Below are 26833 nucleotides of genomic sequence, written 5' to 3'. Positions count from 1 at the left end.
TTTGTTGTAAAGATTATTTTCTTTCTTGGATTGCTTTTGCTCCTTGGTCAAAGACCAACTGACTGTTTATGTGTGTTTGTTACAATGATCAGTGCTCTATGTGGATCTGTATATGCATTCTATTTTTCACTTCTACTAATATTAACTTTGTGATATGTCTTGGAGTTGGGTAGTGTCAATTCTCCAACATTTTCTTCCCTTTCAATTTCATGGCTTATCTGATCATGAAGACATTATATAAGACATCAGTACCGTTACATTGGCATCCAGAAAGTAATCTGTAGAAATATTGAGAGCGTGTGGAACTGTGGAATCTTGTAGATAGTTTTAATTATTTTTTTATGAGTTAAAGAACTGTCATTTTTGACACTGTTGGGTCTTACTGTAAAAGAACATGATCTATCTATCCTTTTTCTTTTTTTTTGTAGTACCTGGGATTGAACTCAGGACCTTGTGCTTTTGAGGCAGGCATGGTGCAACTGAAATAAATCCCTAGCTCTGTTTATCTATTTTTAAAGTTATTCTTTGATATCTTTTAGCAGTTTTATAGCTTTCCTCTCATAGCTTTTGTGCTCATTTTGTTTGATTTGTACATAATTATTTGGGGGGTTACTGTGTAAGTAGTATTGTGGTAATTTCAGAATCTACTTGTGTTTTGCTAGTATAAAAGAGTGACCAACTCTTTTGTACTTTGTATCTTGCAGCCATGAGATAATTGCTTAGTAATTCCAGGATTATTATAATGTGTCAATTCTTGAAGTTTTTTATATAAATAATCATATTATTTCTGAACAAAGCAGTTTTCTTTCTTTCTTGTAGATAATGTAGCTATTCTATTTCTAGTCTCTTGTTTTTGATCTCTCGCATTTCTTTTAGTTTCTATACTTTTCATCTGCTCATTTTGTCCTTGGTTCTTGTTATCTGCTTTATCAGTTAGATGTTTTAGGGTCTTAATCATAATTATATTCCTGATGTATTATTTCAACATCTAGCCATATCTGTTTTTTATTTTTATTTTTCCTCCATTTGTATTTTTTACCTTTTTCTTAACAGCTGGGTGTGATATACTGGTTGAAGGGAAGTAACATGATAGTAGTAAAGTGTGAGGGGAGGGGAAATGTATCATACTTAATTACAAGTCACCTTCAGTGCATTTCACCTGTGCACTGTGACCTCCTCACTGCACTCCCCATTTTGTATAATAGTAAGGCTAGAGTGTGCTGTGGTTGGCCATTTTCTCTTCTGCAGGTAGAAGACTAGAAGGAGCTGGAGTTGGATATGTGGTTTTTCTTCAGTCAGTTAGGCTCTGATAAATCCCAAATAAGCCTTTGATTAAAGTGTTTCTTCTAAGGTCAGATTTGTTAAAAAAGAATAGAGTGCTCTGGTATTTTAATTTTTACTTTATTTTATAAAAAAATTCTTTCCTTGGCACATTTTAGGTATGCAATACATTTACATTTATCATCGGGTGCTTGTACCTGTATGTGATGTATCTTAGTTCTTATTTTTTTCCCCCATTACCTGTGCGCCCTCCATCCCCTGCACCCTTCCCTATTTATATAGATTTTGTTTCCTTTTTTTTTTTTCTTTTCTCATAATTTTTCCTTTCCCTTTTTCCCTTTTCCCTTGCCCTCCCACCACCCCTACACCTTTGGACCTTTTCCTATTTCAAATTATGAATTATTCATTTTAATCCTTATTTACACTTTCAATTTCTCACATCAGAGAAACTATTCGGTATTTACACATGTATGTCCTATTTATTTCACTTAAGAGTATGGCCTCATGGGCTGGTGATTTAGCTCAGTGGTTCTGCCACCTGCCTCACAAGTGCAAGGTCCTGAGTTCGATCCCCGGTACCAAAAAAAAAAAAAAAAGAGTATGTCCTCAGTATGCATCCATTTAGCTATGAATGTCTCTAGTTTCTTGTTCTTTATAGGTGAGTAGTACTCCATTTTATTAAAAAAAACCCCACATCATCTTTATCCAGTTTCCAGTTGATGGACACTTGGGCTGTTTCCAAGCTTTAGCTATTACAAACTGTGCCGCTATAAACATGGGTGCACATATATCACTGTGGTATGATTCTTTTAATTCTTTTGGGAAGATAACCAGCAGGGGAATAGCTGGGTCAAATGAGACCTCTAGTCCTAGCTGTGTGAAGTATCTCCATACTGATTTCCACAGTGTTTGCACCAGTCTGCACTCCCAACAGTGGAGAAGAGTTCCTTTCTCGTCGTATCCCCACCAGCATTTATTATTGGTTGATTTCTTGATAGCGGCCATTCTTTCTGAGGTGAGGTGGAATCTCATTTTCATCTGCATCTCTCAAATGACCAGTGATGTTGAACATTTTTTCATGTATTTATTTGCTTCTTTTACTTCTTTTTCTGAGAAATGTCTTTTCATTTTAAATGCCCATTTTTGAATTGGGAATTTGAATTTTGGGGGTCTGATTTTTTTCAGTTCTTTATATATTCTAGATATTAGACTTTTGTCTGAGGCACAGCTGCTAAAATTTTTTTCCTACATTGTAGGTTGGCTCTTAGCTCTGTTGGTGGTTTCTCTTGCAGTGCAGAAAGTTTTTAATAAGATGAGATCCCAGTTGTTGATTCTTTGTGCTAGTTCCCTTGCTACTGAGGTTTTGTTTATGAAGTCTTTTCCTATGCCAGTGTCTTCAAGAGTTTTACCTAACTTATCTTCCAGCAAGTTTAGTGTTTCTGTCTTAATATTTATATCTTTAATCCACTTTGATCTTAGTTTAGTGCCCGGTGATAGGTATGGATCTAGTTTTAATGTTTGGCAGGTTGAAACCCAGTTTTTCCAACACCATTTATTAAATAGGCTATCTTTCCACCAATGATGGTGGTTGGGTACTTTGTCAAAGATGAGGTGGTTGAGTATGTCTGGAGTTGTTTCTGCATCTTCTAATCTATTCCACTGATCCTCGGGTGTGTTTCTTTGCCAGTACCATGCTGATTTTATCACAGTAGCTGTGCAGTATAGTTTTAGGTTGGGGATTGTGATAACCCCAGCCATGTCTCTGTTGCCTAGAATTGCTTTGGCCACTTTACGTTTCTTCTGATTCCAAATGAATTTTTGGATTGTTTTCTCTAGTTCTTTGAAGTATATTGGAGTTTCAGTCTGCATTGCATTAAATCTATATAGTAGTTTTGGAAGTATGGCCATTTTCACTATATTGGTTCTTCCTACCCAGGAACAAGGGATATCTTTCCATTTTCTTGTATCCTCTTCGATCTCCTTTTTCAGAGAGCTGTGGTTTTCAGTGTAGAGGTCTTTTGCTTCCTTTGTTAGATTGATTCCTAGATATTTCATTTTTTTGGATGCTAGTGTAAAAGGAATTATTTCCCGTATTTCTCTCTCAATGAGTCTGCTATTTGTGTATCAGAAGGGTATTGTTTTTTTGAGTGTTGACCTTGTATTTAGCTACTCTACTGAATCTGTCAATTAGGTCTAGAAGACTTTTGGCGGAGTTTTTTGGGTCTTCTATGTGAAGTATCATGTCATCAGCAAATAGTGAAAGTTTCACTTCTTCCTTTCCTGTCTGTATTCCTTTTATTTCTTTCTCTTTTCTAATTGTTGTGGCTAATGTTTCCAGAAGTATATTGAACAGGAGTGGTGATAGTGGGCATCCTTGTCTTTTCCTGATTTTAGCATGAAAGTTTTCAGTTTTTGACCATTTAGTATGATGGTGGCTGTTGGTTTTTCATAAATAGCCTTAATTAGGTTGAGATAAAGACCTTCTGTTCCAATTTTCTATAGCGTTTTTATCATGATTGGATGTTGGATTTTGTCAAATTCCATTTCTGCATCTATTGAGATGATCATGTGGTTTTTGTCCTTCACTGTTAATATAGTGTATTACATTTATTGATTTACAGATGTTGAACCATCCTTGCATCCTTGGGCTAAATCCAACTTGGTCATGGTGTACAGTCTTCTTGATGACCCTCTGTATTCTGTTTGCCAGTATCTTGTTGAGGATTTTTGCATCTCTGTTCATTGGGGAGATTGGTCTGTAGTTCTCTTTTTGGGTTGAGTCTTTCCGTGGTTTTAGAATCAAAGTGACACTTGGTTCCAGGAATGAATTTGGAAGCATTGCTTCCCTTTCAATTTCCTTGATGAGTTTAAAGAGTAGTGGTGATAGTTCTTCTTTAAATGTCTTGTGGAATTCAACAGTGAAGTGATCAGGACCTGGAATTTTCTTCGTTGATAAATTTTTTATTATGTTTTCAATTTCATTTATTGTTATTGGGGTGTTTAGAATTTCTGTATCTTCATTTAACTTTGGCAAGTTTGTATGTATCTAGGAATCTGTCCATTTCTTCTGTATTTTCCATTTTATTAGAGTAGAAGTTCTCAAAAGTAAGTGTTCATGATCCTCTGCATTTCCGCTGGGTCTGTTGTGATGTCACCTTTTTCATTCTTAATTGCATGGATTTAAGCCTTTTCTCTTCCTTTTTTGATAAAATTGGCTAAAGGTTTATCAATTTTATTTATTCTTTCAAAAAACCAACTCTGATTCATTATTTTTTTGTATCATTCTGTATTGATTTCTGCTCTGATCTTTATAATTTCCTTTCTTGTACCAGCTTTGGGTTTGTTTTGCTCTTCAAAACTAGGATCTTGAGGTTCTGCATTAGGTTATGTAACTGAGTTCTCTTTGTTGTCCTATTATGGGCATTCATTGAAAGAATTTCCCAGGTAGAGCTGCTTTCATTGTGTCCCATGGATTCCTGTATGTTGTACTGGCATTATCATTTACTTGTAGAAACTGTCTAATTTCTTCTTTAATTTCCTCTGTGATCCATTGGTTGTTCAGGAGGGTGTTATTCAATTTCCATGGGTTCGTGGGAGTTTTGCAGTTTCTTATATTATTGCCCTCCAGTTTTACTGCACTATGGTCTGATAATATACAGGGGATAACTTTAGTTCTTTTACCTTTACATAGATAAGTCCTAAGAGCTAGCATGTGATCTATTTTAGAGAATGATCCGTGTGCAGCTGAAAAGAATGTGTATTCTGATTTTGTGGGGTGGAACACTCTGTAAACGTCTATTAAATCCATTTGTTCAATAGCTTGGTTCAGTTCTGGAATTTCATTGTTAATTTTTTTTCTACATGATCTGTCTATTTGCATTAGAGGGGTATTGAGGTCCCCCACTACAATTGTATTAGTGCTTGTTTGGTTTTTCATGTCCATTACTATTTGTTTTGGGTAGTTGGGGGCATTTTTATTTGGTGCATATATATTTAGGATTGTCATCTCTTCCTCTTGGATTGTCCCTGTCACAAGGATGTAGTAACCATCTTTGTCTCTCTTAATTGGTTTTGGTTTGAAATCTACTTTGTCCGCAAATAAGATTGCTACCCCTGCTTTTTTTCTGTGTTCCTGTGGCATGGAGAACTGTTTTCCATCCTTTTGCTTTCAGTCTATGCATTTCCTTTCGAGTTCGATGTGTTTCTTGTTTACAGCATATTGCTGGATTTTGCTTCTTGATTCATTCTGCCAGTCTATTTCTTTTGATTGGCAAATTGAGGCCATTAACATTGATAGATATTGGCTCATCCTTGTCATAATGTTTTACTCTTGTTGGCTCTTTTATTTCTTATTTTACCCCCTTTCCCTTTAGTGTCTTACCTTTCTTGGTGGCTTCCCTCTGTTGGGCCTCATGGTGTTGTGCCCTTTTTCTAGGATATTGCTTAAAATTGTTTGGAGTTCTGGTTTGGTGTTCATAAAATTTCTCAGGTGTTCTTTGTCATGGAAGTATCTAAGTTCCCCATTGATTTTGAAAGATAATTTTGCAGGATACCACAGTCTAGGTTGGAAGTTATTTTCTTTTAGGGGTTGAAATACTTCACTCCAGGCTCTCCTTGATTTGAGGGTTTGTGTTGAGAAGTCTGCTGTGATTCTGATGAGCTTTCCTTTGTAGGTGATTTGTTTCTTTTCTCTAACTGCCTGTAAAATTTTCTTCTTCTTTTGGGTTTCTGAGAAATTGACTATTATATGTCTAGGTGTAGATGTTTTTGATCATGGCTAGTTGGAGTTCTATATGCTTCCGTTATCTGTATGTCCATTTCTCCACCTCTGTCTGGGAAATTTTCTACTATTACTTCTGTGAACTGATTTTTTATGTCAGTTGTACTTTCTCCTGTTTTTTTGTGGTCTCCTATCAGTCTTACGTTATTCTTCTTTGGATCATCTAGGAGCTGCTGGACTGATTTCTCATGGGCCCTTACTATCTTTAAGAAATCTCTGTTTTCATGGTCCTTAACCTCAGTCCGATCTTCTATATCTGATATTCTGTGTTCAGATTCTCTTAAGCTACTCTGCATGCTTTCAGTGGAATTTTTAATCTCCTGAGTATCTGTTTGAATCTGTTTCCTGGATTCTGTTTCTTTCTTATGTTGGGCGATCATGGTTTCCATTTCTTTCTTATGATGTGCATTCATGGCTTCCAGCATGTTTCTCATCTCATCTATTTTCTTATCTATGTCTGTTCTAGATTCTCTAATCATGTCTTTCACTCTGCTCACCATGTCTGTAGTTATCTGGGAGATTATTTCTGCTTTGAATTTTTTTAGAGCCTCATCCATCTGTTTTGTTACTTCGTGTGCTATCAGTTCAGGGTATCCAGGTGGTTATCAGACTTTTCCATCTCATTTCCCCCAGAATTTGCCGTTTGTGGGGTGAAAGCCTGAGTTTGTGCCTTGCTTAAATGTCTTCTCATTTTTTTTTCTTTTTGGTACTGTTCTTGGTTTAATTCCTGGGTTGATATTTCAAAATTGCTTAATGTAAGTATCTTTGTTGCTTGTGTTTAAAACCCTTGTGGAATGATTTTCAGAGCTGTCTTCCAGATATAGCTGGTCTTTAGGTTTTGAGACTAATGACTCCGAGACTATTTCATTTTCATTATACCAGGAAGGACAACTGATTCAATAGCTCAATCACAACATCTTAGTCCAAATGATACAATCAGCAACACCATAGCATCAAGTGCAGCTTAGAAAATGACAGTTTGTGGTAGTTACTAATCTATCACATTTAACTGTGTGAATTAAAACGGAGGACCACCCCAACATATGTTTATAGTGAATAAACTCTTAAATATAGCAACTTTACCCTTCTGGATGGGGAGTTAGAAAGAGTTGGGGAGGGAGGGCCAGGTAGGAAGATCAGGAAACAATAGCAGTGAGGGCAGAAGATACAGGAAGATCACACAAACTAAGAAATTGTTAAAGGCAAGAGGAAAAGGCAGAATGAAAGAACAAAGACATGAGCAGAGTCACCTAACACTAATAGGGAAGAGGCTAGATAGTGTATTTACTTTCCTTTAAAACTAATGATAATCAAGAGAAGGAAAAGAGAAGAAAAGAAAAGTAAAGGAGAAATGTGAATTCAGTCCAGAAAGGAACAAATAGAGATGAAGAGCCGTGTGGGCTGCAATGGGGGGGGGGGCGCGGAGAAAGAGAGCACAAAGATAAAAGAAAGGAAGAATAAGAGAAAAGTAAAAGTTTGAAAAGAGTAGAAAAAAGTAAAAAGAATTAAAAATAAGAGAAAAGGTTTTTTTTCTTTTTTGCAAACAACAAAAGATAAAAATGATGGGCCTCCTTCAGGGTATGTCTCTGCTGTCACAGCAGGCAACATAAGCAGGTGTGTGTATATATGAGTCAATGAGTCTCAGCAAGCCAGTAGCAGACCTGTGAGATTCAGGCAGATTTTTGGCTGCTAGTCCCCAGTTGAGCTCCCTGTCCTCATGCAGGGTTGAACTCTGTAAAGTTCTACTGCAGGTTCCAGTTGCCCTTCCCCTGAAGGTAGTGCAGGTTCCGATGTGAGGTGATGATCCCTCCAACTTACCAAGTATGGTGGTCTGATGTGCCTTTATTGTAGAGATTCTCTTTATTTTTCCGCTGAGCTTCAGTTTTCCGAGGAGCCTGAGAGGCCCTCTTTCTGTTACTAACTTCTGCTCTATCTTGTGGCGCTCAGGACAGGAGCCTATATAATCCCCTGTGCCTCTGTTGTGTGGAACCAGGTAGCAGAAGAGCCAGGAGGCCAGAGGTGGGGGTGGTGTCATGGACGATGGTGTGTGTGTGGGGGGGAACTGGGCCGTGAAGGCACCGGAGAGGCTAAGTGGAGCTTGTAGGGAGCAGGGGCTCCTGGCCTCACCTGGGTCCTCACCAAGCCCTGGGCGCAGCCCAGAGCAGGGATGGGGGATCAAGCTGCCTGGATCCTCAGCTTGTGCTGCTTGGTCGAGTAGAGCATAGAGCAGGACAAAGAGGGGCTCCAAGCCGCCTTGGGTCCTCACCATGCCATGGGCAGAGCCCAGGACGGAAAGGGGCCGGGGGGTGGGCTTCATGCTGCCTGGATCCTCAGCTTGTGCTAGTTGGTCAAGCCAAGTGAATGGGAGGGAGCTGGGACTCCAAGCCACACCTGGGTCCTCACAGTTGCTGTGGGTGGAAATTGGAATGGAGCAGGGGTCTTCATGCTGCCTGGATCCTCTGCTGCTCTGGTATTTTTAAATGGGTACTTTTCTTTTCCCTTGCCTAAAGCTTGAAGGAACTCTATTTACCTTGAGAAACTGGAAGTAAAATTAAAAAAGAGTTTGGGATCTTGTCTTATTCACTTTCAATTGCTGGGACAAAAATATCCCACAACTTAAAGGAGAGTTTTATATTGGCTTACACTTCGCAGAGGTTTCAGTACTTAATAGGCTGGCTCTAAGGTAGGAAGTCATGACAGGCTTCGTGGAGGAGAGCTCCTCATGGTCTATCAGAAAGCAGAGAGGGGAAACAGGATCACAGGAGAGAGGTATGCCCTTCCAACCCACGCCCAGTACTCCATGCATCCTCATACTTAGTTGTGAGTCATCAGTTGATTAATGCAGGGCAGGTTATCATCCCTCCATGTTCCAGTGATCTCCCAAAAGCCCCTGCTATGAGTGCATAAAGATGGGTGGTGGGGCGCTAGGTATAAAGTAAAACAGGTACCATGGTATTTTTCCTATCTCAAATTTGTTTAGGCAGAGCTTCTGTATTTTGTAACATGTACTGTAACATATCTCTGTGATTCCAGTACAAGTTTATTTTCCCCTCCACATTGCAAAGGACTGAACCTAGGGCATTTCGTATACTAGGCAAGCACTCTTACCACTGAGCTATATAGATATAGTGGTACCTCAGTTATTGAACTCAGTTTGAAAAGTTCAAGAAACCGTGAAAAACCATGAAAAGTTCAAGAACTGGACAATTTTTTTTCCCATAAGAAATAATGGAAAACTAATTGGTTCTCAGGCCCCAAAATTACACTTATAAATTGATTTTTATAGTACTTTAACAAATTTCCTAATGATTTCCTTTTTAAAGACTACGGTGGTTCTCACAGTTTTCCCCTTAACTTTACTGATATCATTAACTTTCTTTGGAGCCACAGTTATGATATTTTATGGAACCAAACAACAAAAACAACAACAGCAACAACAAAAGTACAATGATGAATGTTTTTAATGCACTAACATAAGCACTGTATGTTATCTGGGCTAGAGTGGCACTTACACTGAAGCACATCACTTGTGTCCTTGATGAAATGCAACACCTGACTCTCAGCTCCTAGAAGTTTTTTCAAGTTGGATTTTCAGTTGGATTGTCAGCGGAATTATGTACACTAAGAAGATTTTTCAAACTTTGCTGTTCCAGCAGTGTAAAGTTTGAGCTTGTGGCCATTAGACAACCAAAGTATCATGTATCTCTAGACCCAGGCTTTGAATTTTGGTTGGTGTCTGGGTTGCTGTCTGCAGATTCTCTGTATTGGGCTGTCACTCTTTTTATTTTGGATATGATCTCCTCTTTGATCAATTTTCATTCTTTTTTTTTTTTTTTGTGGTTCAAGCTGGCCTTGAACTCACTGATGAGACCATGTAGTAATCCTCGTGCCTCAGCCTTACAAGTGCTGCGATTACAGGCATGCACCACCACACCTGGCTTTTCTGATCAGTTTAAAACAGCTTTGATATTAGCATTTTTCTTGGCTTTTGACTTATTGCTATAGCATAGAGTTTTGACTTTCAACTTTTAACCTGCAAGAGGGAAAAACAGAAGTCTCTATCTTTTGAATGGATAAGTCTGTGTTGTTTCTTTATATGTATCATTATGTTTTGATGAACACTTGACATTTTGGGTTTTTTGGTTTTTTTGTACCGGGGATCAAACTTGGGTCCTTGAGCTTGCACAGTAGGTGGCAAAACCACTGAGCTAAATCCCGAGCCAACATTTTGGGTATTTTAATATGACAGTTTTGGAAGTCAGACTGCCTTTTCTCTCAGGATTTGATTTTGTTTTTTTCTGTCTCTTACAGCTATTTATTTAGTCACTGTATAAATTATGTTAAGTTTGTATTATTTTTATATGTTTTCCTTTTAGTTTGTGTTTAGCTAGCTAACAATATAGGTTTTTTTTTTTTTTTGCATACCCAAAGACAAAATAAGAAGTAAAATAAAATGCAGAAGAGGAAAATAAAAAGAAACCACCAAAAACCCTCTGTTTCTGGAAATTGTCTCTTTCATGGGTACTTTGTTAATTTGTAGATTATTTATAAGTCTTAGTCTTCATTTTCTTCTTAACCTGAGCCTTAAAATTAGTAGAAGTGAATTTTTATAGTCCTATATCTTCATTGAACAAAAGAATTTTGAAGGTATGAGCAGGCTTTCCAAAATGTCCTGCATATACCAAAACTTTCTGAAGTACTGTGGATTGAGCCCAGGGGATCTCCACCACTGAGTTATATCCTCAGGCCATTTAAATTTTTGAGACAAGGTCTTGTAAGTTGCCTGGGCGATCCTTGGACTTTCAGTCTTTTTGCTTCAGCCTCCCAAATAAGTGGTCTTAGAGTTGGGCTACACCAAAACTTTAGAAAGTTCTAATTTCTCAAAGTTCTTTCTCCAGCTTTTTGTTTCATGCATTAGTTGATAGGCTTTGATGACTATAACCTTATTTTCAGACAATTTTTACGTGTTTCTGTGGTGAAAGTTTTGGAGCTATTTATCTTTTTTTAAAAAAAACTGTATTCCTGTGCTACATAATGTTTTAATTATTTACAATTTTCCATTCTCATATTTTTAGTTTAGCTGTGTTGTTAAATTTGAAATGAAAGCTATATAATGCACCTGTTTCAAAATTTACTAAGGTAAATTCTTTTAATTATATGTTCAAAATGTTTTTAATTGGACATTGCATTTAAGGTAATTATTGACATCTTGACCAATGTTTGGCATTTTATTATTTTTTTAAATTTTTAAAAATTTTTTACTTCTGTCTCCTTTTTTTGAATTATCCTCCATTAGCTTACTTGACTAAAAAAATTCTGTGTGGACATACTAATTTTATGTTTGAGTAGATTTTCGTAATCTCCCCTCTTCTTATTTTTCAATGGTCTTGAAATTTACTTTTATAAATTTCATTGTTAAAATAATGTTTTATGTACAAGTAAATTTTATTTCATAATTCGAGGCTTTTCCTTTTACACAGATAATATATTTGGCAAATATTTATCATTATATATATGAAAGTTTTAAATATTGAGGCAGTGCTTTTGTGTAGATAGCAGCATCCCTGAAGATATGTGTGAGAAAGATAAAAAGCAGTGTTATTGTCTGTTTCTGTACTTTCCTTAATCAGGTTGGTTTAGTCTTTTTTGTTGTTGTTGTTGTTGTTAGACTTCTAATTCTACTTTTTTAGACCCAATTTATACACAATTGACTTAGGTACATTACTCATTTAATGTTATTATGACTAGTTCTTGAAATACACTTTCTTCTTCTTTTTCTCTTGTACATAAAAATAAACTGCTTAGGGTACTGAGTCTGTGAGTAAAAGCCACTGTAAGACATTGTTTCACTAAGTGTATTTTAAAGAAAATATTTATTGTTTTTGCTTTGTTAGTTTTTCCTTTTTTGGAAAAGTTCCCTAACTTTATGATCAGAACAGTAATAAATTTTAGTGTTAATTGTACTTCCTAAGGAAAAGCTATGCACAAATGGATTCAGTTAGAAATTTTTCTTTTACCTTAAATATTTTAAACATTGCTACATTTTATCAATAGGAAATGTAATGTCCTTTAAACCATGTATATTTGCTTTATATATATATATATATATATATATATATATATATTTTTTTTTTTTTTTGTACTGGAGAGCAAACTCAGGACCTTGTACTTGTGAGGCAGGCATGGCACTACTGAGCCAAATCCCCAGCCCAGAAAGTGTATATTTTAAAATTTGAGTTTTGAGTACTTTTGTGGTTGTAATAGATTTAGTGTCACTTGCTTTATTGCTCAACTATTCTCTCTTTGAAAGTATTTCCAGGCTAATAATACATTTTCAAATAGTATAATGTAGAAGTGACCTAAAGTATAAAAGGGGCATATAAAAACTTGAATATCTGCAGTTTTTGTTATGAGAATGGATGTATGTGGCTGTTTCCAAAACCCCTGTTGGTGTTGAAGGGGTGATTGAGTATTACTTTTATTTTTATTGTTTCATTACTAAGTTAAATTAAAGGCATTTATGCATTGTTAAAAATAAAGGATGTTTCTACTTAAATATTTACCATTTTATTTTATCCTCTTTTTCATCTGTTCTATAGAGGAAGTATCATGCTGCGAAAGAAGCCTATGAACAACTTTTACAGACAGAAAACCTTCCTACACAAGTAAAGGCAACTGTATTGCAACAGTTAGGTACATAGAAACTTAATTTTTATTTTATATTACATTAACACCATGAGATTTCTGTCTTAGGAACCAGTTTCTACTCTTCGGTTAAAAGTTCGTTTTCATTTTGAAGTCTGTGTTGCATTAAGTGTGACTTGTATTATTTTGAGATTAAATTCAAAATGATTATGTCTTTTATAAATTATATTTTTTTCCTCTTTTTTCCACATTTGGTTTATTTATACTCTATCTCACCATCCACCTAATCACAATAGTTCAGTGATTTTTTTCTTTTAAATTCTTCTTCTTATCTTCTACTTCTGGATCATAGAGCTGAGGATTTGAGTTCCTCCATATACTTACTTCTCAATAAACTTAAATAAGACCATTCACACAACTTACTAAACATTGAACTTACTTTCATAGTTTTGTTGATAATATTTTTAGAGGAAGCATTTCACCTAAAATTTGTAGAATATCTCATTCTGTATTTTCTCCAAGAAATCTGTTATATTCTCTTAATGAAGATGAAAGAATCAATATTTGTTTTTGTTTGTTTGTTTGTTTTTGGTACCTGGGATTGAACTCAGGTCCTTGCACTTGCGCAGCAGGCAGTGAAACCACTGAGCTAAATCCCTGGCCCGAAAGAATCAATATTTGAAAATAATGTAAAATAAAATGTTTCATCACTTTGAAAACAATGAGGCTTCTCCCCAGTTAATTTAGTTAAAGGCTTATCTGTATTTTCTGTATTTATTATTTGGATATAGTTTCCTTTTTTTTTTTCATTATATTTGGTCTGAAGAAATAAACTTGTATGTAATATGGATGTTTTTCCAATGTAACTGTTTTGTATATAATTTTAAAATCAATAATGGACATCATTTCTTACATTAATATTTTTGCTCAGAAAAATTTTTCTCTTTTTGGGTACCAGCAATCCAACTCGGGACCTTGTGCTTGTGAGGCAGGTGGCTGAACCACTGAGCTGAATCCCTGTCCCCAAGGAAATTTTTTTTTACATTCCAGTTGAGTTACTAATGAAACACTTTTTTCTTACCTTTCACTTGTCCCTACAGAGTTTTAAATCAATAGATTCAGTGTACATTTGTGGTACATACTCTGCCATTTTTCTGGCTCTTTGAACCTACTTCCCACTGAACTCTTCCCTACAGTCTTAGAGTGTCTTGATGTTTTTGCATTAAATGCCATTTGTTATGTTTAGGATGTTTCTGTGATCAAGGACTGTGAGGCAAGATCTGAGTCTTTGTAAGATTTTTAGTTTAGTTGAAATGAATTACTTTGGTTATATAAGCCTTTTATTTGGATTTAAAGTACTTGAATTACTAGATTGCTCTAAAAATGCTCTCAGATCATTATGACTTCAAAGGAAAAGCAAATGTATCACCTTTATACATGAATATTTTTCAAACTTAAATTAGAAGTTGAGAATTTATGGTTTTAGGTGATGAGCCAGTTCAGTGCCCCACATCAAATAAATATTTCCCTCTCATTTTAAAATCTTTTATTAGCTTTGATTATATCTTTTTATGATGAGATAGATTTTTTTTACAGCTGTATGTTGCATCTTTCAGTGTGGGGAAATTATGATCCCAGTAACACAATAAATTACTAAAACGGTATTTTGATTTATTCCAGAATGGTATTCTTGACACCAGCAGAATAGTTGGATGATGGATAAATACTTATAACATTTCTAAATTATAGGTTGGATGCATCATAATATGGACCTAGTAGGAGACAAAGCAATCAAGGAAAGCTGTGCTATTCAGTATCTCCAAAGGTCACTGGAGGCAGATCCTAATTCTGGCCAATCTTGGTATTTCCTGGGAAGGTGAGACTGGACACTTGGACTGCCTAGAGTTGATATACAGTGTAAAATGTGTATATTATAGACTTGTCAGGGACATTTTATGTTAAAATATAACAGATTTCAGGAAGATAAAAAATGGATATCTCTGAATTGGTTGTTCTGAGATATTCTTACTTCACATACTTTAGATTCACCTTATCTTAATCTAACTTAAATTATTGTTAATTATTAAGAAGTCCTTAAAAGTTTTCAAGAGTTTTATCTGATAGAAATTGTTGGTATTTAGTTCAGTGTTTAAATTTTGGATTTCTGAATTTTTTTTTTTTTTTGCATATTTACTTAACAGGAAAGCACCCTTATATTTTTTCCTATGACTAGTAGCCATCCTTGGATCTTGATGACTTATAATGTTGTCTGATAATTTTGTATGTTAATAAAGAAATATTATATTGGTCATATATCTCAAATTACAGTTCTACATGAAATCTTACCCAAATGAATAATCATTATTCACTTGTAAGCTGCGCCTGTTCAGTGCATCAAATGAATTAAATATTCCCTCTCTTCTCTTTAAAATTTCTTTATAGCTTTGCTTGTATCTTCTTAGGGTGAGACAAGATTTTTTTACCACTATGTTTGGTGGATTTCACAGTGGGGAAATTGTGGATATGGGAAATGGGAAAGAAATGTAGAAAGTAGTTTTTGTAATCCAGGAATCTTTCTCTGTTCTTTACTAACTTGAGTATTGATTGTTGATGTGTAATTACTGGATAGAGCTTCATAGATTTACGTGTTTGTGTATGTATATGTTGTTCTTAATCATCACATTGTATTTCAGTGTAGTGGAAAGATTAAGACTGAAAAATAAGAAACTTGGATTTCTTGGCTTTGCCAGTGATAACTTGTGGAATCACTGATAGTACAGTTGAATTGGTTGTGGTCCCAATTTTCATTAAATAGTGTATAAGAAGATGGATTAGATCTAGTATGTACCTTTCTGCAAGATTATACTCTTAATTTTCCTAACTTGTTTATTTTTCAGTCCTGGGAAATTGATCCAAGGCCTTCTGAAAAGCATGCTAGGCAAGCACTCTACCACTGAGTTACAGCTCCAGTTCTCTTAATTGATTCTAATTACAAATTTTGTCCCATTTACATCTATGTAGGATAGTCTGTTTTGAATACAATATTTGTCATACAGTTGGATTCAAATTTAGTTTTTATATTACTTTTAGTCTTCGTAAAGTAAATTTTTTCCTTTAAATTTAGTAAAACTTATTTCTGTGATAGGGAGACTAATCTTAGGTGGGCTTCTTCTTTATACAATATTTGATTGTTTGTTAATGTACAGTTAAAGTGAATTGGGAACCCAATTATGTATAGCAGTATTTTTCTCATCCCTCTGGGCTTATGAAACAGTCTGGTTAGCAAGATTTTTTTTTTGTTTTGGTACCGGAGATCAAACTCGGGTCCTTGCGCTTGTGAGGCAGGTGCCAGAACCACTGAGCTAAATCCCTGGCCCTGGTTAACAAGATTAATGTGCTACTTATGACTAAACTTTTCCATTCTCTTGCATTAATACTTACATGAAAAACTAAACACTTTCTTTGTATTTTTACTGACCAGTAAAGTGCATTAGGTAAATTGTCTGTATTACAAAGCAGAAGAAATTAAACAGACCTTGGAACTAATATTACAACTATTTGGTTTTGCAAAATGTAGATGCAGTGACTGTGGGAAACAACCTTACTGCCAGAAAAGGGGGTCGTAAGACATTGGGCTCTTTTGTTAAGTTCCTTTATTTCTTTTTTTTAAATTTTTTATATTTTAATTTAAAAAATTTTTTTAGCATTCCTTTATTTCAATCAAGATTTCTTTTGAACTAAAAACCCAGATTTATACCATATTAATGAATTCTAAGTATCTCTTTAGTGTAAAAGATTGTTTTTGCTGTTTAGTCACATGAGGTATGGAAGATGTTTTAAGGAAGCATTTAAAATTTACAAGTTCAGTCATAAGACATTTCTGGCTCTGAGTGAGGACAGCAGTATTATTCCTAGAGGTCTTTTCCTCCTCATCTTAGTTTAAATTGTTGGGATGTGATTTGTTTTTCACTCCTTTGGAAGAAATTTTCAAAGGTACAGTTCACTTTCTCAACCTTTCCCATAGAAGATATCAATATATTTTTAGTCAGGATTATCACATTAGAAATTAATTTTCTGTAATCTTTCTTAAAAATTTTGCTTTAATTTTACTTATTCTTACCCACTGCCTTCAATTTCATTGCTTCTAATGGCTTTATTGCTGGGGGGAAAAGCCTCACATTTGTGGAAATTTAAATATTTAAAAACATAGAGCTGTGGGTGAGTACCTCAGGTGTTAACCAAGGAACACTGGGATTTGATGGCCCAGTATTTTGGAGACTTTTACTATCCTTGTTCAGTATGGTGTTCAGTATTGAGGTAGCTTACTGTTTGGGATGCATATATCAACATGAAATAGAGTTAGGGTACTTTATTTGTGTAAGTTATTCTCACAGAATTTATCACCTTCAGATTTGTGAAGGATGCAGGAACAAGTTAGTTTATTTTCTCATTTTTCAGATGTGGGAAATAGGCCTAGAGGAATAAAGTGTTTTTCCTAACCTTTTGTGGTAATTGTTAGAAAGAGCAAGAAGCTGAGTTTACCCTGTGGTTCTTATTTGGCCGGGGTAGGGGGCTGGGAATCAAACTCAGGACCTTGGACTTGTGAGGCAGATGCAGTTCCACTGAGTGAAATCCCCACCCCACCCTGTGCTTCTTGTATTATAGAAGACCACAGAGGAAACTAAAGTTGTATTAGAGGGAAAGTGTTTAGCAATAGATGTAGACATCTGTGCTTGATTCTGTCAGAGTCAAACATTGTTTGTTTGTTTATTTATTTTTGGTACCTGGGATCGAACTGGGGATCTTGTGCTTATGAGGCAGGCAGTGGCACCACTGAGCTAAATCCCTGGCCCAGAATCACACATTATTAACAGACATGTTGCATAAAAGGAACTTCTTTGGGGACTAAATAGGACTTTAGTCTACTACACGTATACACAGGTGAGGATGACTTTTAGTGTGTCTGGAGAGCAAAGGAGAGGTAGAAGTTTTATTAGGAAAAAGGAACCTAAGCAAGCAATAAGAGAGTTCAGTGGAAATTTTAGTGCTTCAGAGAGCTGGCAAGCATGGGTTACCATATGGCAAACAGTTATTATTTAAAGGTAGGTTTAAGGCCATAGTTGGTGTTCTACCCTGAGTTGCCAAATAAAAATAGTCTTAAATGATAGGGCATGTGATGTTATTGAATTGATTCTGTGAAATAATTTCTGGAGAAGTATATGTGACCTGTTTCTCTTTTCTTTCCCTTTTCACATGACTCCATTTTAGTGGCGTGACAAGACTGTATTTATACAGTGAATTTTTATAGGTCCAACTGGCTTCTGATTTTTACTTTTTAAAAATTCATTGGGTTTATTGGTACATTTTGGGTATACAATATGATGACAGTCATCGTTGGGAATTTGTACCATTACATGATATATTTTGGTTCTTAAGTTTTTCCCCATTCCCCTCCCTTCAACACCTCCACCCCACCCTATTTACAAAGACTTTGTTTCTGTTTTTTCCTTTTCTCATATTCTGTTCCCTTCTTTCCTTTCCCCTCCTCCTTCCACTTCCTATTCCCCTTTGGACCATTTCTTCCTACTTCACATTATCTGTTATACATTTTGATCCTTACTTACAACTTCAGTTTCTTACCCCAGAGAAACTTCGGTATTTACACATGTATATCCTATTTATTTCACTTAAGAGTATCTCCTCAGTGTTCATCTATTTAGCTAAAAATGTCTAGTTTTCTCATTCTTTATTTATGGCTGAGTAGTACTCCATTTTATTAAAAAACCACATCTTCTTCATAGTCTGCTGTTGATGGGCAATTGGGCTGTTTCCAAGTTTTAGCTGTTACAAACTGTGCCACTATGAACATGGGTGCACATATATCTCTGTGGTATGATTCTTTTAATTCTTTTGGGAAGATACCCAGCAGGGGAATAGCTGAGTCAAATGGGACTTCCAGTCCTAGTTCTTTGAAGTATCTCCATACTGATTTCCACATTGGGTGCACTGGTATACACTCCCACCAGCAGTGGAGCAGGGTTCCTTTTTTTCCCCACAGCCCTGCCAGTATTTCTTTTCCTTTTTTTTCATTAAGTTTATTGGTACATTTTAAATAAACAATACAGTTACATTCATCATTGGGATCTTGTAACTTTACATGATGTATCTTGGTTCTCATTTTTTTCCCCATTCCCGTGCCCTCCCTTCACCCTCTCCACCCTTCCTTATTTACAGAGACTTTGCTTCCATTTTTCCTTTTCTCATGTTTTTTTCTTTTCTCTTTTTTTTCCCCTACCTCACACCCCCAGCAACTTCCCTGGACCTTTTCTTCTATTTCAATTATCAGTTATACATTTTGATCCTTATTTACACTTTTAGTTTTTCACACCAGAGAAACTATTTGCTATTTACAAAGTGTGCTGCTATAAACATGGGTATGCATATATCACTGTGGTGTGACTCTTAATTCTTTGGGGAAGATACCCAGCAGGGGAATAGCTGGATCAAATTTGACTTCCAGTCCTAGTTCTTTGAGGTATCTCCATACTGATTTCCACAGTGGTTGCACCAGTTGACACTCTCCAGCAGTGGAGCAGTGTTCCTCTTTCCCCACAACCCCTCCAGCATTTGTTATGGTTGATTTCATGATAGCAGCCATTCTTTCTGGGGTAAGGTCGAATCTCAATGTTGTTTTCCTTTGCATCTCTCGAATGACCAATGATGTTGGACATGTTTTCATATGTTTTTTTTGTACATGAAATCTTTTCCTATGCCAAAGTCTTTGAGAGTTCTGCCACACAACTCTTCTAGCCAGTTTATGTTTCTATTTTAATGTTTAGATCTTTGACCCATTTCAGTTGTAGTTCAGTGCATGGCGAGAGATATAGGTCTAGTTTTAATCTTTGGGAAGTTGAAACTCAGTTTTTCCAGCAACATTTATTAAAGAGGTTATCTTTCCTCCAGTGAGGGTGTTTGGCTCCTTTGTTGACAGTGAGGTGGCTGAGTGTCTAGAGTTGTTTCTACATCTTCTAATCTGTACCACTGATTCTCAGGTCTTTTTCTTTGCTAGTTCCATGCAGTTTTTATCACAGTAGCTTTGTAGTATAGTTTCAAGTTAGAGATTGTTATACCCCTACCTTGTCTTTATTTCCCTAGAATTGCTTTTGCTCTTCTAGGTCTCTTCTTGTTCCAAATGAATTTTTGGATTGTTTTCTCAAGGTCTGTGAAGTATGATGTTGGAATTTCAATTGGAATTGCATTGAATCTATACAGCTGATTTGAAAGTATGGCCATTTTCACTATATTGGTTCTTCCTACCCAGGAGCAAGGGATGTCTTTCCATTTTCTGATAACCTTTTTGATCTCTTTTTTGAAAGTGGTATAATTTTAGCAAAGAGGGCTTTTTAATTTCTTTTATTAGGTTGATTCCTGGGTATTTCATTTTTTTGTATGCTATTATGAAGGGAGTTCCAATTACCCTCTTAGTGAGTCTGTTGTTCATGTACAGGAAGACTATTGATTTTTCTGTGTTGATCGTGTATCTGGCTACTTTACTGAATTTGGTTATTAAGTCTAGAAGACTTATGGTGGAGTTCTTGGGGTCTTCTATATAGATTATCATGTCATCTGCAAATAATGACAATTTGACTTCTTCATTACCTATCTTTATTCCTTTTATTTGTTTCTCTTGTCTAATTGCTGTGGCTAATGTTTCCATAAATATTGAACAGGAGTGGTTATAGTGGACATCCTTGTCTTGTTCCTGATTTTAGTGTGAAGGATTTCAGTTGTCACCATTTAGTATGATGTTGCCTCTTGGTTTTTCATAGATGGCTTTTATAAGGTTGAAATAAAGACCATCTATTCCAATTTTCTGTAGGTTTTTTTTTTATCATAAATGATTGCTGGATTTTGTTGAATCCTTTATCTGCATCCATTGAGATGATCATAGGTTTTTGTCCACAGCTGTGTTAATATAGTGTATTACATGTATTGATTTGCATATGTTGAACCATCCTTGCATCCCTGGGATGAATCCCAGTTAGTCAGGGTGTATGATCTTCTTGATGAACTTCTGCATTCTGTTTGCCAGTATCCAGTTGAGGATTTTTGCATCGATTTTCATTTGCAAGATTGGCTTATAATTCTCTTCTTCGGTTGGTTCTTTCTCTTCTTTGGGGGTCAAGGTGATGCTAACTTCTAGGAATGAATTTAGGAATACTGTTTCATTTCCAATTTTATTGAAGAGATTAAACAGTATTGGCAATAGTTCTTTTCTAAATGTCTTGTAGAATTCAGCAGAGAAGACATCAGGACCCAGGGTTTTTTGTGTTTGTAAGTTTTTAATCATGTTTTCAATTTTGTTGTTACTGGGTTGTTTAGAATTTTTATGTCTTCTCTGTTCAACTTTAGTAATTCATACATATCTAGGAATCTGTCCATTTCTTCTGTTTTTTCCATCTCATTGGTGTATAGGTTCTTGAAGTAGGTATTGATGATCCTCTGGATTTCTACTGGGTCCATTGTAATTTTACCTTTTTCATTCCTAATTGCATGGACATGGGTCTTTTGTTTCTATTTTTTGATAAGGTTGGCTAAAGGTTTGTCAATTTTGTTTATTTTTTTAAAGAACCAGCTCTTTGCTTCATTGATTTTTTTGGTATCATTCTCTTAGTCTCCATTGCATTGATTTCTGCTCTGATCTTTATAATTTTCTCTGTTGTATGGGCTTTGGATTGTCCTGCCATTCTTTTTCTAGAAGCTTGAAGTTTAGCATTAGGTTTTTTTATTTGAGCTGTGTTTTCCTAATATGAGTATTCACTGCTATGAATTTGCCTCTCGAGACTGCTTACATTGTGTCCCATAAATACTGATATGTTGTATTGGCATTGTTACTTAATTGTAGAAACTGTCTAGTTTCTTTAATTTCCTCTGTGATACAGTGATTGTTCTAGAGTGTGTTATTCAATTTCCATGTGTTTATGAAATTCTTGTGGTCTTTTTTGTTGTTGATCTCCAATTTCATCACTTTATGATTTGATAATATATAGGGCATATCTTCAGTTGCTTTGCATTTATTTAAACATGTTCTGTGAGGAGACGTGGTGTTTTTTGGAGAGACTTGTGTGCAGCTGAAAAGAATGTGTATTCTGATTTTGTAGGGTGGAAGACTGTAAACATCTGTTAAGTCCATTTGTTCAAGAGTTTGGTTCAAAGTTTTTGAACTGTGGGGGTCCTCCACTACTATTGTATTAGTGCTTATTTGATTTTTATGTTTGTTAATATTTGTTTTATATATTTGGCTACAGTAGTATTTGATGCATATATATTTATGAGTGTCATCTCTGTTTGAATTGTTCACTTGACAAAGATGTAGTGGCCTTTTTGTCTTCATCAATTAGTTTTCATCTGAAATCACTTTTATCTGGAAATAGGATTGCTACTTTTCCTTTTGTTCAGGTTCCTGTGTCGTGGAGTACTGCTTTCTACCCTTTACGTTTCTGTCAGTGAATTTCTTTTTGAATTAATTATATGCAGCATCTTGTTGGATCTTACTTCTTGACCCATTCTATCAGTCTATTTCTTTTGATTGGTGAATTGAGACCATTAATATTGATAACTACAACTGATATTATTCACTTATTTGTGTCATGACCTTTTCCTGTTGTTTCACTCTTCTTTCCATTTAATTTCTTTTCTAGCCTGGTGGGTTCATTCTGGTGGCCTTCATGGGTTTGTGACCCTCATTGTCTTTTCTCAGGATATTAAAAAAAATTTTTTTTGAATGTTGGTTTAACATTCATGAAGTTCCTTAGGTGTCCTGTGTCATGAAAGTAGCTCATTTTTCCATCAATTTTGAAAGGTAATTTTACAGGGTACATCAATCTGTGATTCTGTTGGGCTTTCGTTTGTTTGTGACTTTTTTCTCTAACTGCTCATGGTGTATTTTCTTCTTGTGTTTTATTTGTGAAATCTTACCTATTATATGCCTAGGTGTGATTTTTTTTTTTTTTTTGGATCGTGGCTAGTCCTGCATCCCACAGTTATCTATATGTCAGATTCTTTTCCCCTGCTTGGGAAGCTTTCTGCCATTACTGCTGTGAACTTTTTTTTTGTTTTTGTATTGTCATTTGTACTATCTCCTGTTTTTTTATTTACTCTGAACAGTCTTATGCTATTCTTCTTTGCATTGCCTAGCAGCTGCTGGATTGATTTCTCATGGTCCCTTGCTACATTTAAGAAATCTTTCTTTTCCTGGTCATTAATTTCAGTCCTGTCTTGTTTATCTAATATTCTGTCCTTAAATTGGCTGATTCTGCTGTGTTAAACTATTAATGGAGCTTTTAATCTCCTGGATATCTGTTTCCCTGTTTTAAGGATTCCATTTGTTTCCTGTGCTAGGATTCCACCATGATCCTCTATTTTAAAAAAAATCTCTGTCTGCTCTTTAGTTATTAATCATGTCTTTCACTATGGACATAATCTCTTTTTATCTGAGAAATTATTTCTCATTTTATTTTTCTGTATCCTCTTTCATTGCCGTTTCAGGGAGTCCAGGTTTTTGAGTTTCAAATTGTTCCATCTCATTGGCCCTTTGGGTTTCCTTTGGTTATCTGGTAGTCTGTTTTTGAGTCTTAACTATCTTCTCATTTCAGGTGATGCAGTCTGCTGCAGTTTTATTGAGGTGACTATTTGCTCTTCCAGTGGGCTTCAGTTATCAGCAAAGCTCAGATAGGTCTGTCTACTGCTCACCACTATGCCGATTGATGGGTTTAGAATGATGGCCTACTGCATCCTGTGGTGGGCTGTTGTCCAGACAGGACTCTGGCTGGGGCCTGCTTGCCTTCATAGCTGTTGTCTGGGCAGGCCTTTGGCTGAAGCCTGCATGCCCAAGCCACTGGTGTCTGGTTGGGCTTCTGGCTGGGACCTGCTCACAGTTACCAATGGTATTTGGGTAGGTCTCTGGCTGGGGCCTATATGCCTGCACATCTGTTTTCTGTGTGGGCCTTTTTTTTTAATCTTTTAGAAATTGAATGTGAAAATGGCCTTAGGAAATACAGCATGTTTCTTTTAGCATTTAGGCAGATTTGTCTGATAATATGAATTTTGCTTTTTATTTTTAAAATGCCATTTTTCTCTCTATTAACATTCACCTTACCTGTGGCATTTGATGCTTTGTATTGTTGCTGTCTTTTGAATTCCTGTATTCCCCACCTCTTGCTAGATAGGTTATATGCATACTCTGAAATTGGCTTCTTTTTTCTCATTTATAGGTGCTTCTTTTTTTTTTTTTGGTACTGGGGATCGAATATAGGTGCTTCTTAAATTTCTCAACTTCCAAGTATTTTCATCCTCCTATAGGTAGATTTAAAGGTAACCTTCCATTCTCATTTTATATGTATGAAACTTTAGAACTACATCTTTTTTTTTTTACTGAAAATCTCCAGTGTTCACATCATATCTAGATTCACATTTTTAAAACCTCCTTTATATTGTACTTTCCTGCTGTGCTTCACTTTGGGGGAAAGGAAGACAATATTTTAAGCAGAACTAGGCTTACAAAAAGCTTTATATCCCACTGCACCTAGTCAAATCATTCTGTCGAATCATATAACCCCAATTCTTTATCAGTCTTAGGTTTACTGTTTTCTGCCCTTTTTCTTTGTTGTTATTTTCATTACTTTCTTTTCAGTTTTGGGTCACTGTGTGTTTATTGTCTGTCTTCCTAAATTTGTTTTCACTGAGACTTTATTTTTCAGTTTATGCACCTTTAACATGTTAGTGTTCCTAGAAAAAACATTAGTCATCATATTCTTTAAGTGAAATAAATCAGACACTCATGTTTAAATAATGCATTATTTATGTGGTATGAGAATGTGAAAGTGGAAATAAGGACCAATATATATAATAAATATTGGGAGGTGAAAAGAAAATGTTCCAATGAGAAGAGGAACAAGGGAAGGTAGAAAGGGAAAAGAAAGAAGAGATGAGAAGAAAAGAGAATAGAAGGAAAAAAATGGAAACAAAACTTTGTAAATGAGGAGGGGGGAGTTGAAGGAGGAGAGTGGAATGGGAAAAAAAAGAAGCAGCAAGATATATCATATACAGGTACAAATTTTTTGTGATGACTGTTACCATTGTGTACCTCTAAAATGTACCAATAAATGTTTTGCTTTAAAAAACAACCCATTTGTCATGGAGCTTGCCTTTTCAAAAATATGGCAGTTGGATTGTAGGCTGTAGTAAAATTTTTGATTAGTAGACTCCATGATGTTGGCACATATATGAGATACTTTCTATAATTTCAGCTTCTAAGCTTATAAGCTATGCCTTGTCTCTCTTATTTTCTGTGTCAATCTGTGTTTCTTATGTATTTGGAATACACAAATTAGAAAAATTTTATTGAATAAGTGTAGTAGTCAATATACAGAGCCTCTATCATTAGAAAGAAGAAAAAAACACTTTAGTTGTTTATTTTCCAATGTTATAAGTGAAATACTACAGATACATTTTTTCAAAACACTCAAACCAGAGAGGCAGAAAGAGAATTCTACATTGTAGGAATATAAATTTGCAAAAAGAGAACTACATGTGCATAGTTATACATTAATTTTTCTTTCCAAACACAAATAACAAATAATGCCTTTTAAATATTAGATAAGAAAAGAAAATGGAATTCATTACAGAAGTTTCTATCAACAAGTAATGTTCTCTTTGTACTTAACTGTATTCTACTGATGCAGAAAACCTAAGTTCAAACTACATAAGTAGTAGTCTGCATGTTTGTTTAACCCTCAATTTTACAGTGTTGGGGAAATTTGGACAACTAGTTTTGGTAGAATTGATTATTACAGCGTGGTCTAGCATTTCCAAGATTTAACAGCAAGGCACTGTAGGTTTACCATCTCTCTGCCCAAATATTTTTTACTCAGACTTTATTTTCTATTTTACACATTTTTAACATATTAGTGCTCCTGTAAAATTTATTACATAGAAATTTAGACATACACATAATACATATCATATATACATAATATCTTACTATTTTAATTGATGCATAGGACCATCGAAGGGCATACTGGAAAGTAATGTACCATGCGTTAATTTTTTTTTTTTGTATTGGGGATTGAACTTGGGACCTTGTGCTTGCAAGGGAGACACCAGAACCACTGAGCTAAATCCCTGGCCCTTCATGCGTCAATTTTTGACATCTTATTCTTTATATAAATTTAGATATGTGTGTAATGTATGTCACACACAGTAGGTTGATTGGACCTCTCACTTCTTTGAATATTGCTTTATTTTGGCAAATAATTAAAGTGATTAATTACTTATATATATATATATTTTTTTTTTTTTTCTCTTTTAGGTGTTATTCAAGTGTTGGGAAAGTTCAAGATGCCTTTATATCTTACAGGCAGTCTATTGATAAATCAGAAGCAAGTGCAGATACATGGTGTTCAATAGGGTAAGCTTTTACATGCATACTTATAAATGTGTGTATATATATATATAATATATATATGTAGATATTATATGTATATCTATAATATTTTACTTGGTGTATAAGGAGATTGAAAAACATACTGTGCAGTAATATTACAAGATATATCCAGTTTTGAAAACTTATTTTTTGTTCTCTTTTCAGTGTACTCTACCAACAGCAGAATCAGCCTATGGATGCTTTGCAGGCCTATATTTGTGCTGTACAATTGGACCACGGGCATGCAGCAGCTTGGGTGGATTTGGGTACTCTGTATGAATCCTGCAATCAACCTCAAGATGCCATTAAATGCTACTTAAATGCAACTAGAAGCAAAGATTGTAGTAATACTTTGTCACTTGCAGCAAGAATTAAGTTTTTACAGGTAATATTTTGAGTAGCACATTTTAAAAGACACAAATTTCCCTATCTTTAGGGTCAGGAAAAGAGAATCTATTAACTTGTAATGTTAACTTATTTCCATATTTTGTGATAGTATTTTACTTTTTATTTAAAGTAAGGTGTGTGGTGTTTAAAATATGTCCTCTTGCACATATACATGTGTATTAATTTACCTGTTCAACATTAATATACATGAACAATTTTTCATGTGCTGCCTACATTTTTAAGTTGTCATCGCATTT

The 26833-nt window shown here is 35.2% G+C and overlaps 1 protein-coding gene across 11 annotated transcripts in view; it reads left to right on the top strand.

The window, feature by feature from the left end:
- Window positions 1-26833, top strand: part of LOC147828441 (histone demethylase UTY-like) — a 258477-nt gene that overhangs the window by 96492 nt on the left and 135152 nt on the right. For 9 of the 11 annotated variants that reach the window (XR_015450784.1, XM_087209914.1, XM_087209909.1 and 6 more), the window contains exons 9-12: window positions 12661-12754; window positions 14456-14582; window positions 26076-26174; window positions 26355-26574. Coding sequence is in view for 10 of the 11 variants with exons in the window: in XM_087209914.1 (XP_087066040.1) it covers window positions 12661-12754; window positions 14456-14582; window positions 26076-26174; window positions 26355-26574 (540 nt within the window). In the remaining variant the exon portion in view is untranslated. The remainder of the gene's footprint in view (window positions 1-12660; window positions 12755-14455; window positions 14583-26075; window positions 26175-26354; window positions 26575-26833) is intronic. The other 2 variants (XM_087209916.1, XM_087209917.1) reach the window with 2 other exon arrangements.

Source organism: Heterocephalus glaber, unplaced genomic scaffold (assembly GCF_053883595.1).
Source record: "Heterocephalus glaber isolate CG9 unplaced genomic scaffold, H.glaber_assembly_v1.0 deba00001072, whole genome shotgun sequence".
Taxonomy (NCBI): Eukaryota; Metazoa; Chordata; class Mammalia; order Rodentia; family Bathyergidae; genus Heterocephalus; species Heterocephalus glaber.
This window is presented reverse-complemented; position numbering and strand designations above follow the sequence as displayed.